We start from the raw sequence: 17,039 nt of genomic DNA, 5'->3' as shown, positions 1-17,039 counted from the left end.
ATATGTTTTACATCTTCTTTTATAATAGTACTAGTATTTGAGGTAATGAATTAATGAACATTTTCTGTTGCCTATAGCGTCCATATAGGAAGTGGGAGAGTGTGTGATTTCAGCAACCATAGAGAGGATTATACATTCTACTAGTTTATTTTTTCAACCAGGATCACTCAGGTTTTTATTTTAGTTGTATCCACACTAATTCATGTAAATAGGGTGACATAAAAGAATCAAGAGGTTCAAAGATCCACATTACCTTCACTGCAACTTTGATTTCTCCACTTCCAACTCCCAAGATGTCTAGTGCTGTCCCTTCATACACTTCTCCAAAGGCCCCACTTCCCAACAAGACACGCAGAGTTAGTTTTTCCCGAGGGAAAGTAGGAAGATTTTTAATCTCTTCTTGGGTTGGTAAAGTACTGTAAAATAACAATATTTTTATTCTCTCAAAGTATTTATGGTTTATAATGTGTGTTGTTATCAGTGATTGTGTTTGAAAGAGGAAAAGTATTTATGGTTTATATTGTGTGTTGTTATTAGTGATTGTGTTTGAAAGAGGAATAAGAATCTCAGAGATTTGTAATATTGTATGCTCCGTGTGATACGGTGAAAGTCTGTGCTCCTATCTACTTCCCTACTCCACTGCTTTTGACTCAGAGAGTGCACGTTGCAAAGTAACCTCCTTATAATACAAAATGCACATGTGTGCTTTGCTTTAAGATTTCTGTTGTAGATAGTTCTGTCAAAGTTGCTGGTAACAATTTCAAGTGGCTGTTCTATGTTGAAAGCCATTGGTAATTAGCAATAAATACAACTGGATTTACATGATTTTTTAAAATTATTTTTCACAACTGATATCTCATGGAAAATAAGATTTATGACAAAAATCAATTCCATCATCATATTCCCACATTAAATAATATGGGAAAAATATTTTTAAATGTTTTGTGCTTAAATAGAGAAGTTTGAATAAGTTATAGTGAGTATTTCCTCCTTAAAAGAAGATTCACCTCTGAATAGCTGATTTATACAAGTATCTCTGTATCTATTTCAAATTCTTTGCTTTTGTGCATTGAATAATACATTTAATTCCTTTTTACATAAGCAATAATTTTGTGTCCCATAGAAAGAGACACTTAAATATTTTCTTTAATTATGCCAGTGACAGAAGTTCAGATTCATCTATCGTAAAGAGCTTTTGTAGGCAATGATCTTACAACATCTGAAATGGACTAGAACTATCTTACTAGCACATGCACAAGACATTTGGAATTCTTATTCATTAGAGCCTCCAATTAAACCAGCCTACTCTCTTCAATATATCTGCTTCTTTAATTTGTTCTTCAGTTTGTGTAATAAAGCACTCAAAGGCAAAGAATTTTTCTCATTCCCTTTACAGGACTGAAGACTTAATTTGTCATCTATTGCAGGTCACATTAAAGAGTGGGAGAGGATGGTGTGGTCAATAATTCTCCTGTTGTGAAAATAAGCCAGTACAGTCCTGGACAAAATAGATGTGTGGACTCTCTAATTCCTGTTGTCCACTCTCTGCCTAAATACTCCACATTGATGCCTGGGCTACGTACTGTATGGCATAACAGGCATTCGCCAGCCCCACTCCAGCTCCCAAATCTCGCAATTCAGCCAATTCTTTGTCTTCGTTTGTAAAAATGGCCAGCCCTTCTTTGGAAGTCTTTTGATTCTTTAATCTTCTCTGCCAGACTAGAAAGAAAAGGGATATAAGTTAGAAAATAAATTATTGTTTCTTTTTACTTTGGGAAATATTGACAATTCATTTTGATTGCTTAGATATAAGGACACAGTTGCTAAAACAACAAAATTTAATTGAAAAATGTTTTTATAAAACTCATTTACATATAATAAAACTCATTTACATTTATGTGAAAGGACAGATTAAAAATATATTTTACATCAATCTTCATCTCACTTATCAGAATAAATTATACTTTGTGGACTTAAATGGATGCATTCAAGATTATGGTCTTTTTCTCTTTTTTTTTTTTTAAAGGTTTACTTATTTTTATTACAAAGTCAGATATACAGAGAGAAGGAGAGATAGAGAGGAAGATCTTTCGTCTGATGATTCACTCCCACAATGAGTGCTAGGACCGGTGCTGCGCCAGTCCGAAGCCAGGAGCCAGGAACTTCCTCCAGGTCTCCCACATGGGTGCAGTGTCCCAATGCATTGGGCTGCCCTCAACTGCTTTCCCAGGCCACAGGCAGGGAGCTGGATGGGAAGTGGAGCTGTTGGGATTAGAACCAGTGTCTATATGGGATCCCGGGGTGTTAATGGCGAGGATTTTAGGGGCTAGACCATGAAGCCGGGCCCTTGATTATGATATTTTTAAAACAGAGTATAAGAATGCATATCCGGCAGGGAATCAAGATGGCGGAATAGGGTAAGGACATGTTTAAACGGACCGAAAAACAGTTAATCAGGATGAAGCAGAGAGGACACATTCCAGGAAATAGGAAAGGACAGAGCAACAGCAGAGGGGTACCCGGAGACTGACAGACACAGGAAAGCAGAGGACACGACAGTGTGGTGTTGCAGTGACTGATACTCCAGCAGCATTCAGACAAAGGCAATCTGAACTTCACCAGCAGCCAGAACTCCACCAGCAACCAGGTAGCAAGTGACTTTCACTGGGACCTTGTGAGGTAAACCCAGACAAAGAACTGTTCATCCTGCTGGTCCATTTGATTTGACCAGTAGCAGAGACAGAGCAGCAGATCCCAAATAGGCAGTGCAAGAACAGCGTGGACTTCACAGCCCAGTCAGCCCCTTAGAGCCGAATTGGGTGCTATTTTCCATAAGGAGGCAAAGGCAAGGGAAAGGACTGAGCATACAATGAACTGGGAGTGAACTCATTTCTGACACAGTGAACCATAGCAACATGGCATGCTACAGGTTCCACCCAAAACAGGTCTGGGTAGCCCTCAGACCTGACGGCCAGTAGATCAAGAACTCTAGTAGTGGTACGTCAGGTGCCATTTTGTACACTGTGGCAAACACTTTAGGACAATAGTGAACTGCGCAAGAACTCACTGAGTTCCGTGGATTGCACTGGTCCCGCAGGAAAATAATACCAACTGTAGCATTGTACGGGTCAAAATAGGTCCGTGTGACACCCAGACCTAATGTCCAAAAGGTTCTGGCAAGATGAGCGCCACCAACAACCTAACTATTTAGGACACCTGGTGTCTCCCTAATCCTGGAACCTGCTCCAACAGAAAGTGGTAGAAAGGTTGCAGAGACAACGGTGCAGCCTCAGCACAGTATCACAGGAGGTGGAGAGTGGTGAGCCAGGAGCTGGGGCTCTGGAGACCAAGGTGGAAATCTAACATAGGAACCCAGACCTGGAACTCGCTGCAGGTTGTGGCACAAGTGGCTGCAAGGAAAAAATTGTGTATCAACCGCAATAAATAAAATCGCATTGTAGACCTGTGGGTGACACAGCTTAGAAACCTGCACCAAGGAGAAGACTCTGCTAACCAGAAGTGCAATGACCAAGAGCAAAAGAAGAGACAAAAGCATAATGAATATTACTGAAAACTCCCCTGCAAAGGAGCAAAACCCTATGCCAACCTCAGAGTTCACTGAGGAAGACATCGAGAAAATGGGGCATACAGAATTCAGAAAACTCATTTTAAAGCTTCTGATCAACAATGAGAAACTCATGCAAGAGTTCAAAGAATTTAAGGAAGCAATAAAGCAAATCAAGGCTGACATATCAGAAATTAAGAACACAGTAGAGCAAATTAAAAGTACAATGGAGAGTCTCCAAAATAGAATGAAGCAAGCAGAAGAAAGAATCTCAGAATTGGAAGATATTTCCTGTCATCAGGGGAAAACAAACAAAAAGCTGGAAGCAGAGCTGGATCAGGCCAAAAACAGGATTCAAGAATTGAAAGACACTATGAAGAGGCCAAATATAAGAGTTATGGGAGTCCCAGAGGGTGCAGAAAGAGAAGCTGAGTTGGCAAATGTATTTAATGAAATAATAAAGGAAAATTTCCCTCATCTAGAGAAAGAATTGGGAAACAAGATCCAGGAGGGGCACAAAACTCCCAAAGGCTTGACCAAAAGTGATCCTCACCAAGACACATGATCATCAAGCTCTCTTCAATCGAACATATGGAAAAGATCCTTATATGTGCATGGGAAAAAACACTTCAGTGTGTCATGAACTATTAATATCAGCAAAGGAAAGGGGAGGATATGCATGCAGGATCTTCAAAAAGTTTGTGGATCTTCAAAATGTTGTTTCACCTTAAAATTTTTTGATGCAAAAATACAAAACAAAAAGTTTGTGGGAAACACATATAAGGGAAAACTATGCATGGATTTAAACTTTGTGTCAAATTAACATCTTTTAATTTCATATTTCCACAACAAACTCTCCTGTCTTACAAGAAAAACCAAGACTTTTACGGGAGTAAAGTGATATCAATATTCATGATGAAACAAGAAGAAGCCAGTATGTATGATCACTACGATAACCCTATCTCTTTTGGGGCTGTCCTACATTCCTCATCACTAATACAAATCTTAAAAAGGCAGGGTAGGGGGAGGGTGGTTTAAGACTAGTAAATTGACACAACATGAACAATGGAAAATAGCCAGTTTTATATTTATCTTACCTAATTCTTCCACTTTCCTGGTCATTTGTAGGTAAACATAAATTTGAATAAGCAGTTCAGACATCTATAGTGAGAGTGGAATCTATCAAGCCAGAAAATGGCACTTCTGCAAAGGAGGCCCTGGTCATTCTAAATCAGGCTGTTTGTCTGGAGACCAAATCTATTTTTACCACAGACTGTCACTGGCTTTCCCCTAATGCTACACTTTTTTTATATCCAGAGTTTTTTTTAATTATTATTCCAAATGATAAGCCATAAAATCCTAGAAAAAATAGCTTATCAGAAACAAATACTGGTTTTAAAAATGCTACATATGCCCTGAGAAATTTTTATCTTATAGGGCTGGTACAGTAGCTCAACAGGCTAATTCTCTGCCTACATCCTATTTGACCACTGGTTCTACTACTGGCTGCTCCACTTCCAATCCAGTTTCCTGCTTGTGGACTAGTAAAGCAATGGAAGACTTCCAAGTCCTTGGGCCACTGCATCCACATTGGAGACCAGGAAGAAGCTGCTAGATCCCAGCTTCAGATTTGTCAGGCTGCAGCTGTTGTGGCCATCTGGGAAGTGAAACAGCAAATGGAAGCTCTCTCTCTCTCTCTGCCTCTTCTTTCTGCAAATCTGTCTTTCATATAAAATAAAATAAATCTTTAAATAATGTGATTTTTATCTAAAGTATACCATGAACTATAAATGCAAATCTATTTTTCATAATTACCCTGCATTGAAAAAAGGTCACAAAAATTAATGATTATGAAAGTCTAGTAACATTTTGACTTTTATTAACTTAAACATGTCATGTTTCATGTAAAAAAAAACTATATAAACCAAGAGAGAGAAATTATCCAATATAACAACTTATAACTATATCTAGGGAGTAGATATTTGGCCCAGCAGTTAGTAGATCTGTGTCTCAATCAAAGTGGCTGAATTTGAGTCCTAGCTCCAGCTCCTGACTCCAGCTTCCTGCTAATGTACACTCTGAGTCAACAGTGAAGGGCTCGATAATGGAAATGCTGCCACTCACACAGCAGAAATGAATTGTGCTCCTGGCTCCCCACTGCATCCTGGCCTAGTCTTGTCATTTCTAGTATTTTGGAAGTAAACCCACACCTAAAAGATCTCTCTGCATCTGGCTTTCTGCCTTTCTGTCTCTATCTGTCTATCCATCTTCTTTCTTTACCTCTCAATTAAATAAATGTTGGATCCTGACAGCCTCTTAACAGGAGATCATATACACAGAGCAGGACGGGACTCCAGAGTGGATCAGGAGGACAGGAGGAGGCTTGTATCCCAACCCCAGAGACTCCTGGTACCTCACCAAGGACTATCAGTATGGGCACCAAGGATTATATCCCAACTGCCAAGGAGATCACAAGGAATTGGAGTGCGAGTGCCCCCGTGGGCTGAGAACTCTGAGGTCAACCATTCCCTATTGATTTCCCAAATGGGATGGAAGAAGCCAGGATCTAATGTCATCGGAACAACAGCCCGGAGCCCTGAGCCACCCTCAGAAACAGAAGAACAGTAAACTTCCTACAGGACTCTGGAGAGGAGCTTTCTCTGGTCTTCACTTAGTTTCAACTTTGGCTCCCCACCCTCTCTTGCAACGACCATCAGGGTCGCTCGGGTCCCCAAAAAATTAGATCAGATACACAGAGACCAATAAGGAAAGCTTAGAACAGACAAGAAAAAGTCAGCTTGGACTCCCATATACCTTACTAGGTGGGACACAAAGATCAGCTACTCCTCACTAAGGTATTGATGATTTCTCTGCACACCCCTCCTAAAACTGTTTTGCTCCTCAATCATTAACATATGGCTTGATAGACTTATAAGCCTGTTTGGACTATCCTAAAATTCATAATGTTCAGTAAAAATCATGCTTGAATACTGTAAGCTGCTAAATATAAAAATGAAAATAGACACAAAACAGCTGAATAGTACCCTATAGCCATTTTAAGGTTTATACCAGCCGGTTGTGTATAAATTAAAATTGAGATGTCAATGAAGCAGCCACAGGATGTGGTTAAGAGCTTGTATTTTTTAACATTTTGGTCACTCAATACTATGTCAATTAAATTCATGATGTTGTAAATTTCCATGTTTCTTCCTGTTGTTGAAGTTGTGTAGTGGCTTTTCATTGGAGGGGATGATATTCTGCCAGCTCTACTTTCAGACCAGAGATGGTCTCTGCAAGAAACTGTTGAGTTTATCTGGACAATAAGATGCTGGACTCTATGCATGGTACATGACCTCAATGAAGGAATCATGGCTGGCTATGAACTATACTACTGTAACAACATGGAGGAATTCAATATGAGGGGAGGGCTTGGGGAGGGGTTGGGGGAATCCCAGAGCCTATGAAACTGTGTCATAAAATGAGATAATAATAAATATATATATAATAAAATCAAGGATACTCACCAAATATCAAGGGAATAATAACAACCAGAAATATTCCAACCATAATGATAAGCACAAAGTTTACTTCTGGTATCCAGAAGCCATCTAATGATGTAAAAAAAAAACAAAATGAAATTAATTAACAGAATAATTAAACCAAGTCAAGTTACACGGAGTGAAACGCCAAAACCTAGCCAACTTTTGCAAACCATTTGTTATGCATTATAAATTGAAATCATCCACACTGAAAGTATTTATGTCACAGGAAAGCAAAATCAGGGTGTTTTTGTTTATTTGTTTGTTTGGTTTTAATTTTTTAACCCAGAGAGGCAGCATACCAACACACCAGTGAAACACACCCAATCTTCTACTTTAAAATGACTGGAGAAACATGTAAAATATTTTTAGAGAATTTGAGATATAATGTGAATTGTATAGTTGGAAATACTTTTTGTAATGTCTTTATGCACAGTTAACTCCGCAAGTATAACCTTCAGAATTGTAAAAATTTAAAAATGCATTTCTGTTAGATAGCTTCAGTGCAGTAGAAAATACAAACATGGCAGCTTGTGTAGTTTGACTTCACCTTTGGCACCACTCAGAAACTAACAATGACTTTTATATTTTAAGCAATATTTTAAAAAAATGACATGCAATAGAAATCCCATAAGAACATTGTATATTTTCTATCAAATGTATATATGAAATGCATAATGAATAATTTTACCTACAAAATATCAATTAAGCCACATAGAAAGTTCATTGTATTAGGTTTTGAAGAAAAAGAAAGTAAAAGGAAAGAAATCTCAGCTAAGGGACATAGGCTAGAAAGCAGGGACAAAACACAAGACCAGAAAACTAGGGACATAAAATCTGGCATGGCGATAGCCAAGCACAAATGTTAGGAAAGATGAATTACATTTGGAAGACAACCTCAGAAGATCTTACAAGCCACTCAATTGTTTATCACTAATTCTGAAGACAGTGAATAGAGAATAATTCAGGGTATGAGAGATTAAGTGGTCCACTTTGTGTTTCAGCAAGATTAACTCTAAGCTGTATGATAAAACCAAGAGCACAGGCAACAAATGATACTTAAATTAGGATAGCCAAGGTAACGGTCTGTAAAATATGTTTCAGTTTTCAATGTTCATTCATCATTGCCACTTGTGCTTCTGGTTTCATTAATTTTTATCTGAATTTTATCTGTGCTTTAACAAATAAATTTAAAGATGACAGAAAAAAAAGGATAGCCAAGGTAGAAATAGCAACATGAAAATTCATCAGAGAGAAAATTTAGATTGTAATGTCAGTAGAATCCAGTGACTGAGAGAAGAGAGAAGTCTGAACTCTGAGCCTTCCAGCCTATGTGATTAGAAAGATAATACATCATAAACTAAATCCAAATGCACAATGGAAAGAGAAAATAGTAGGAAAGAGATGAGCAATAAACTTAGTTCTCTTGTGTATGCAAGGAAAATACTAGGACTATAGTAATAAGCTGGAGAGCTAAATACCAAATTGTGAACAGCCTTGGGAGCCTTGTTAAGAGCATGGAGATAGTACCCTATAGCCATTTTAAGGTGTATAGCAGCTGGTTGTGTATAAACTAAAATTGAAACGTCAATGAAGTAGCCACAGGATGTGGTTTAAGAGCTTGCATTTTCTAACATATTGGTCACTCGATACAATGTCAATTAACTCCCTAGTGTTGTAAATTGTTGTTAATGTTATGTTGTGATTTTTCATTGGATGGATGATATTCTGCCAGCTCTACTTTCAGACCAGAGATGGTCTCTGCAAGAAACTGTTGAGTTTATCTGGACAATAAGATGCTGGACTCTATGCATGGTACATGCTCACAATGAAAGAATCATGACTGGATTTGAACTGTAATACTGCAACAAGGTGGAGGAATCCACCAAGAGGGAAGGACATGGGGACGGGTTGGGGGAATCCCAGAGCCTATGAAACTATGTCATAAAATGAAATGAAATTTAAAAAAATTCTAACACACAAAAAAATAAAGCTGTACTTATTCATTTGAAAAAAAGAGCATGGAATTGATACAGTAACATAAAAGTGTAGGTTATCATTACTAAGAGAAAAGAAAACTATATGACAGCAATGGTGTTCTAGTAAGATCACATCAGATGTATTGAATAATTCAATAGTCTAATAATACTAACCACCTACTATACTTACTAAGGCTAAGAATGTACCTACCAATAACACTGCACCTTTATATAATAATTTAGTACATTGGCAGACAAGGTAACATACCTCTAGCTAATAAAATATCCTCACTGATTCCACTGTATTCACCAAAGCCCAGATTATTTGCAGCTACAACTCTGAATTGAAATGTTCCTTTCAGATTTTTGGACTTCCATGTGCAAATGCTACTGCAGGATCCATTAAATGCCATCTTCCAGCTTAAATTCTGGTTCTGTGAATCATTTGAAATCCCCTGTCTGCAAAGGCAACATAGAAATGCTACATGCAGAAAAAAAACCATGTGATAAAATATATGTTACTGTTAATTGCTCATATATATGTATATATCACTATAACAAGAAGCACAGAGGGTCTCTTATTACAAGTTGTATCTATGATCCCCATTCATTTCACATGATTTGGTGAATAAACATGGTGTGATTCTATAAAGCCACCCTAGTGATGCATGGAGCCAAACAACTTATCCCACCAACAATAATCAGTAATCAACAGAAACTGAAGATTATTTTCCTACTGTTTCTAATTTTTAAATTTATGTTCGCTTTATTTGAAAGGCAAAGAAAAGGAAAGAAATTCCTTACACTAATTCACTTTCTACGTGGCCACAACAGTCAAAGCCAGATCATGCCAAAATCAGGAGGACAGAGTCCAAGTCTCCAAAGTGATTGGCAGAGACCCAAATACTCCAGTCATCATCTGCTGCCTCCGCATCCCCACTAACCACACCAGGGCACACACAGCCAGGGAACTATATTAGAGGCAGAGTAGTCAGGATTCAAACCAGGCACTCCAACATAGAATACAGAAATTTCCAATGATGTCATAACCACTGAGAAAAAAAAAACTAGCTCCATGGGGATGGTTCCATGGCATAATGAGCCAAGCTGCCACCTGTGCAATGGCATTCCATATGGACACTGTTTGTGTCCCAGCGCTCCACTTCTGTTCTAGCCCCTTGCTTATGGCCTGGGAAAGCAGTGGAAAATGGCTCACATTCTTGGGCCCCTGTACCCATGTGGGAGATGCAGAGGAAACTCCTAGCTCCTGACTCCTGGCTTTGGGTCAGCTCAGTTCCAGCTACTGCAGCCATTTGAGGAGTGAACTAGTAGAAGGAAGATCTTTGTCTCTGTCTCTCTTCTCTCTATATCTCTGCTTTTTGAATAAAAATAAATCTTTTTTTAAAAAGCTTGCTCCACTTTTCCTAGTTCAAAATCTGGAAACTTTTTCATAATTGTAAACACGTAAACAATTATAATTTTAACTGGTAAATTTGTATTTTTCTTAATATTCATCCTCTTACGTCTTTTGGTTTCTTTTTACTATATCTAGAAAAAATACAGAGTAGACAGCCTATAAGCAAAGTGTGATAGCTCAGCTCCCAACATTATTATATCTGAACTTCTAAACCTCATTACTGCCTTATGTATTGTTCTTCATTGTACTTCAGTGTCATTTCACATTGAGTTTTTGTTTCGTTTTGTTTTGTTTTGTGAAATAGGGAAAGAGGACAAGACCTGGGTCCAGAAGACATGAATGCAGTGACTTTGAACAGAATCACTGACTGAAGGCAGGCTCAAGGTCTTCTACCTATGTCTTCTCAACGATGAAAAAACATTTCAAGTTTGAAACTTTCCAGATTGCAACAGTTTTAGGACATACCAATATGTAGTAAGTTAGAAACTAGTTCTGGTTCTGCTAAATGGGTGGCTGGCCAGAACTAGCAACAGCATAGTGAACCTCAGAAGCAGTGGTGGGTAGATGAGATCATCAGGGCAGTAGCAATGATCATCACAACTATTTACATGGCTAAATAGCTCCTAACTGCAGAGTAAATGGCTCATTACACTTATTGCCATTGAGGAAGAAAATCAGTATTTCTACCACTGGTTGAGCACCTTGTATTTGCAATACTAAGGTGATTTATGCAGGTTTTATTTCATTGCATCTTCACAATTACTAAGAGGTACATAGCAATGTCTTCATTCTGCCAATGAAAAGAACAACTTAAGCCCAAACATGGAAGAGAGAAAATATCTATACACTGTATTGAATAATGTGTCCCAAAATGTATGTCCACTCAGACTCTGGGAATGTGAACTTGCTTGGAAACAGGGGCTTGGCAGAAGTTAATGAAATCATTGTAGATTAATATGGCCCTAACCCAAATGACAGAGACTTATAAATGAAGGGAAGTCTGGACATAGATGCACACATGGAGAATGCCATGAGGTTGATTGAGGCATAGATTTGAGTGAGCATCTGTAAGCCATGGAGCACCAATGCTTGCTAAGAGCCAACCAGAAGCTAAAAAGAAGCAAGGAACAATTTCTCTCAAGAAACTTTAAAGGAGCATGACCTTACTGACACTTTGACTTCATAATTCTAACCTTTAGAACTATAATAAATGTCTGCTGTTTTAGGTCATTCAATTGGAGATACCTGGGGAAAAGGACATGCCGTATGGATAGATGGAGTTATACACCTAAGATGTCACTGAAGTGAACAGACTTAAGGCATCCTGGTAAGAATTACAATGTAGCATTCCTGGTAAATACAATTCTAGTCACAAATCACTAAGACAGTTCTGCAGCTTTGAATCCACTTCATGCTGCATGAAAAACCTTAAGAGATATTGTAAGGTTTTACTTAGAAAGAAAACTAAGGAAATTCTCTAGCTTGAGCAGGAAAACTTTTTTTTAAGGTTATGGGAATGCCAGAGCAAGATGAAGCAAAAATAGATCCAAAGCTCAAGTTGCCAGGATGATAATTATGGACGTGACTTTTGTCCTTGGAGCCTTCTTAAAAGATGGTTTCATAGTCCCGTGAGGCGAGTGTTTTGGAATTTGGAATTCTCCCCTCAAGCTGGCATGAAATCTGGCCTCGTGGGCCAGTTTTGTTTCCCTGAGCTCCTCACACTGGCCAGGTCTAAATTGCATGTGCTGATCAGCTGCTGGCTTTCATCGACAGCACATTTTCAGTACTAGGAACACAGTGCAAGCTGCAATCTTGACAATACATAGACAATCTTATGTGTCCTATATATGGCAGATCAATTCAGAATTTTAACCTTACTTCACATTCTGGGAAATACTGAGCATACTGATAGTTCTCACTGTAGAATATGTGTCTTGCTAAAACAGATTATCATCAAAAATTTATAGACATACCATCATCTGACATCAGACATCAGCTCAGATTCTTCAGCAGAATAAACAGTAAGTAATATTGGTTGTCAGAGCCTAAGATTGAATTATTTCCATAAAATTGTAATGAGAATTTGCAGATCTCTGAGAATGCTATTCTCTTTACAACTAGTACCCCAAGGCCAACCTTTAGCAATTGAGTAAAGGATGTAGTGATGTGCATTGGGTCCTTAAATCAGAGATTCTTTTTGTGTAAATATGAATACACTCTCATTAGCATTGTAACATTTAAGCATCTTACAGGTGTTTGTTCTTCGTAGTTCACAAAACACTTCTGCAAAAAGACATACCTGATCTCGAGAATATAATACAAAAGTCTACTTCCACGATCCTCAGCTTTTTCCCACTGTATTGAATTTTCACTCCCTTCTAATAATTTAGGAGTACCTGGTTTACTTGGAACTCCAGCTTTGAAGGGAAAAGAGGAAATAGTGATCCATATGTTAGAATTTAATATTACACTGATTTATTTTTTATACAATTTGTTTAATAAGAGAAAAGACAAATACATTGAAGAATATTTTGAAACATTCTAATATGGGTACATATTTTAAATGAGTACCTGAACCTTTGATTAATTGTGGATTAGATGGACTCATGATAGAATTAACAGTAAAGCTCAGCTTTACACAAAACAAGGAATAAATACAAATAAGTAAATAAGCGTGCTCCCCCCATTCTAATAGGGATCAAGCTGAGGTTAGTTTTAGAGGACTAATATAATAGCCTGGTTAGATTTTTTTCATTTTGAGCATCTGGAGTATAGTAATCATGTAATAAATATTTGCTGAAAACTCAATAATCCTATTTTCACTGAAAAATATAGCTAGATAGGAAATCCAAATACTGAAAGGAGAAATAACTGATCCCAGCTCAGAATACCAAAAAATCAAGACCACATTAATTTATTACTGTCTAGAAAGCTCTGAATCTTCAATATAGTCATTCAAGCACTGGAAATAGAAACTTTTTCTTTTAATCCCAGCTCTAACATTGGCAAAATAAAGCGTAAGAAAAGAATTGAATTACCCAGATGTTGGTAATTGTAGCACTCACCTTTTGTCTTAAAGCTCTCTGGAGGTGAGGTGCTGTTTTCTCCTGTCGTATAAACCACTACTACTCGGACATTATAAGAAGTATAAGGTTGGAGGTTTGAGATGTTACAGACATAAGCATGACTGTGGGTACATGAAGTTTTAACATGGTAAAACCCATTGTCTCTCCACTAGAAAAAGAAATCACAATTAAAATGGTTGTTTCTTTAAAACAATCTTCTTTATTTAGAGAAACATTCAGGTACAAGGTCAGTATTAAAATCTGAAGTTTACTCTCTGTTAAACAATTCTCACCTATAGCTGTTTTACTTTCATGACAACTACAATAAGCATGATAATAGTTCCTAGGATACACTGTAGGTGGAAAATGTCCTTCTAACTTTATGTGATAAGGGCAAATTTTGAGCTGTGATGTTCTGGTGTCCCTGAAAGTAAACACCATGATGACTTACAAACACCTAACACTCTTTTCAGATATGTAACAATGTCTTTATTTTTACACAAAGAAAGCCTAGATTCCTTAAAGAAGGAATATTTTGCCCATAATTATTCAGCTACTAAGTAGCAAGTGTAGAAGTTAAATACAGGAAAACTGCTTTCATTCCTTGGAATGTTGCATCTCTAATTTCAGCTCTCTGCAACTTTTTTCAAAAAAAAAAATCCATGCATTTTGATCCTTAGTAACCAGCTGAAAATGGTGATGGCTTTTCACTTAACATAGACAGAGGATGTGTCATTCTGCCAAGAGTTCTTGGTGTGTTTTTCCTAGTGGAGTTTCCAAGGAAGGTCAGTTTCCATAAATAAGCTTTGCTTTACATCTCCTTTTTCATCTAGCATCTACAAGGTCACATCATCTCATTAGTTGAACACTTTATAATATTTCTATTCAGTTAGAAATTATCTTTGTAAGACCTTCAGGAAGTAGACCACTATGTCTCAAATAAATAAGGAGGAAAGGGGTGAAGGAAAGAAAAAGAGAAAAAAAACAGAAATGTTGATATTGAGAAAATTACTTGCCCAAAAGTCATATTTGTATTAGTCTTAGACAGACAACTCAATGAAACAAACTGAATCTATAATATTTACTCTGAAACTTCATAGGAACAATTAATTCTTGGCCAACAAAAACAACCAAAAGAAAAACTTAGCCCTTCTCAGTCTTCCCTTCTTAAACAACTGTTATAGAAATTACCTCATGTGGGTAGTATAGATAACCCAACATTCTACCCCATCCAGAAATTATCAGAGCTCCTGACCAAGGGTACTGCCTGAAACTAGCACAGTGTTGGCTTCACTACCACAATGAATGTTCTGGGCAAACCACCAACAGGGAGCATTGCCATGGGCTAGAGAGTAAATCACAAGCAAGTCAGGATCTTCAATTTGTCACAGGCCAACAAGTCCAGGGGTGAATACTGCCCCAGGAGTCTTTTCAAATTGTTTGGGTAAGGATTGGCTAAGATATCTCAGAGAGTGCAGCTTCAGTAGCATTTGGGTTTGGAAAGAATTTTCTTGACCAGATGACAAAAAGATTTCCATGAGGTGCATGAGAAAAAAAAACTACCAAAGCACAATAAATGGTTTCTTTCCAATCAGAAATCGAATATGTTGTTGTTTCACACACTGTTGTAATGTTTTCAGCCTTTGATAACTAAAATTTGAATTGAAATTCAGGCTTGTGTTCAAATTATTCATTTTCCAGATAAGGAAAGTGAAGGAAAAAAACAGACTTTTTTTTCTTTATTAAAATTACTAATTAAAGAAACAAATTCACCCTCATAGCCTGCTTCTTGGAATTTCAACCTGGAGTTCTGGGATCATGTCCAGCTATCTTGTTATTACAAAGCAGTTTTAAGTTGCTCAAAAGAGTTTTCTACATATAGGTCACTCACTAACCTCTCAAAAACCACAGCTTTTCATGTTGCTCATCAACTAATACTCATAGACGGTAAGACTTGTGGAAATCACTCCATTCTTCCATTTTTAGCTTCATAGTTTTCTAAACTGACTATCTGAACATGCAGTGAGCAAGTGTAGCAACAGGAAGTTCAGAAAGCTGTCCTTCTATCGAAATTTTGAACAGTGCAATGGCTGCCTTCTAAATCACACTCCTTCCATAGACTGCACCCAGTTAGGACAGCAAGGCTGAGTCAGTCCTGGGGTTCTTCTCTTCACAGCTGGAGTGTCTGCTCACCCACGGCCTCTGACTCTCCCTCACATCATCAGTGAAAGAGAAGAGATTGGATCATCATCTCCTCTAAGCTCCTTTATCATCTCATCCATCTGGGAAATGACCATTATTTATTTCTCTCACTGAGTTTGGACTGAAGTGCATTAACCTTTAAATAGATGTCTGTAAAAAGGCAATCTTCTAATTTTTCCAGTTTAACTTCATTTTTATAAGGTGACCATTTTAAAAATAGCCAACAAATCATTAGAAACATAATTAAAAGCCGAAGTAAACTATGGCCTTTTTTCAACTCAGTGTAGCATTCTTCCATATTTTTCACAGTTTTTTTTATCTAAAACATACAAGATCTGAAGAAATATCATACATAGTACATTTTCAAAACACCCTGGGGGACAACTTCCTTTCATGAAAATAGGCCATAAGTATACTGACTTGTTTTTAAGTTATCACTAAAACATTCCTAATCACACTTCCCAAATGCATAGATATATATAAGCTCATATATAACCCCACAGATACACAAACACATGTATAGCCATGAAAATAACAAGCAGTAATTATTTTTTAACTAATTTATTCTAGTTATTTTACTATAAAAATCAATGTAGGATTTTCCTAGCACTGAATTAGATCCACTGATTCCTTAAAATTCCATATTATTTTTGTAGTAGCTAAAGCATACAGAGTTTGAATGAAAAGTCATTTAAAATTTACGAACATCTGGAGACTCGCAAGATGGCCGACATAGGAGGAAGACTGTGAGAGAGCTCACAGACAGAGAGGGCTAGAACGCGACAAAAGCGTGAGTGGAGCAGCATAGAACTACAGGGAGAAGAACGTGAAGTTCCCTGGACAGTGTGGAGCCAAAAAAATCCACACAACTCGGAAGAGCAACCAGGGAAAAACAAAGCAAAGGACAGGGAAGACGACTTTCTGCTCCTGACCTGCTGAGTCACCTCTGAGTGCAGACGCTGAAAGCCGCCGAACCCACCCAAAGACCGACCTGCAGACGCTGTGGCCGTGAGGACCGGCGGTGATTGGGACCCGCTGGCATCTGCTCACCCTGGTCACCAGGACTCGCCAGGACCTGCCCCGCTGCGGACACCAGGACCCTGAATCACCGGGACCCGCCGGCATCTGCCCACCCTGGTCGCCAACCCCCGGGACCTGCACCAGCCGCAGCCTCCAGGCTCCATCGCGACCCGCGCGGAGACCAGCCAAGGACGCAGCAGTCGGGAGACGCACTGGCGGCCAGGATTCCCACCAGAGGAAGAGGCAGACTGC

At 38.1% G+C, this 17,039-nt stretch overlaps 1 protein-coding gene across 5 annotated transcripts in view; it reads right to left on the bottom strand.

Moving 5' to 3' along the window:
• Positions 1–17,039, bottom strand: part of ROS1 (ROS proto-oncogene 1, receptor tyrosine kinase) — a 151,275-nt gene that overhangs the window by 26,034 nt on the left and 108,202 nt on the right. For all 5 annotated transcript variants that reach the window (XM_058655096.1, XM_058655122.1, XM_058655174.1 and 2 more), the window contains 6 exons: positions 13,566–13,734; positions 12,800–12,917; positions 9,352–9,542; positions 7,090–7,173; positions 1,584–1,719; positions 254–416 (listed from right to left, as the gene is read on the bottom strand). In XM_058655096.1, the coding sequence (XP_058511079.1) occupies positions 254–416; positions 1,584–1,719; positions 7,090–7,173; positions 9,352–9,542; positions 12,800–12,917; positions 13,566–13,734 (861 nt within the window). The remainder of the gene's footprint in view (positions 1–253; positions 417–1,583; positions 1,720–7,089; positions 7,174–9,351; positions 9,543–12,799; positions 12,918–13,565; positions 13,735–17,039) is intronic.

Source organism: Ochotona princeps, chromosome 1 (assembly GCF_030435755.1).
Source record: "Ochotona princeps isolate mOchPri1 chromosome 1, mOchPri1.hap1, whole genome shotgun sequence".
NCBI classification, from domain to species: domain Eukaryota; kingdom Metazoa; phylum Chordata; class Mammalia; order Lagomorpha; family Ochotonidae; genus Ochotona; species Ochotona princeps.
Note: the sequence above shows the minus strand (reverse complement) of the source record. Positions and strands in the feature narration are given on the sequence as shown.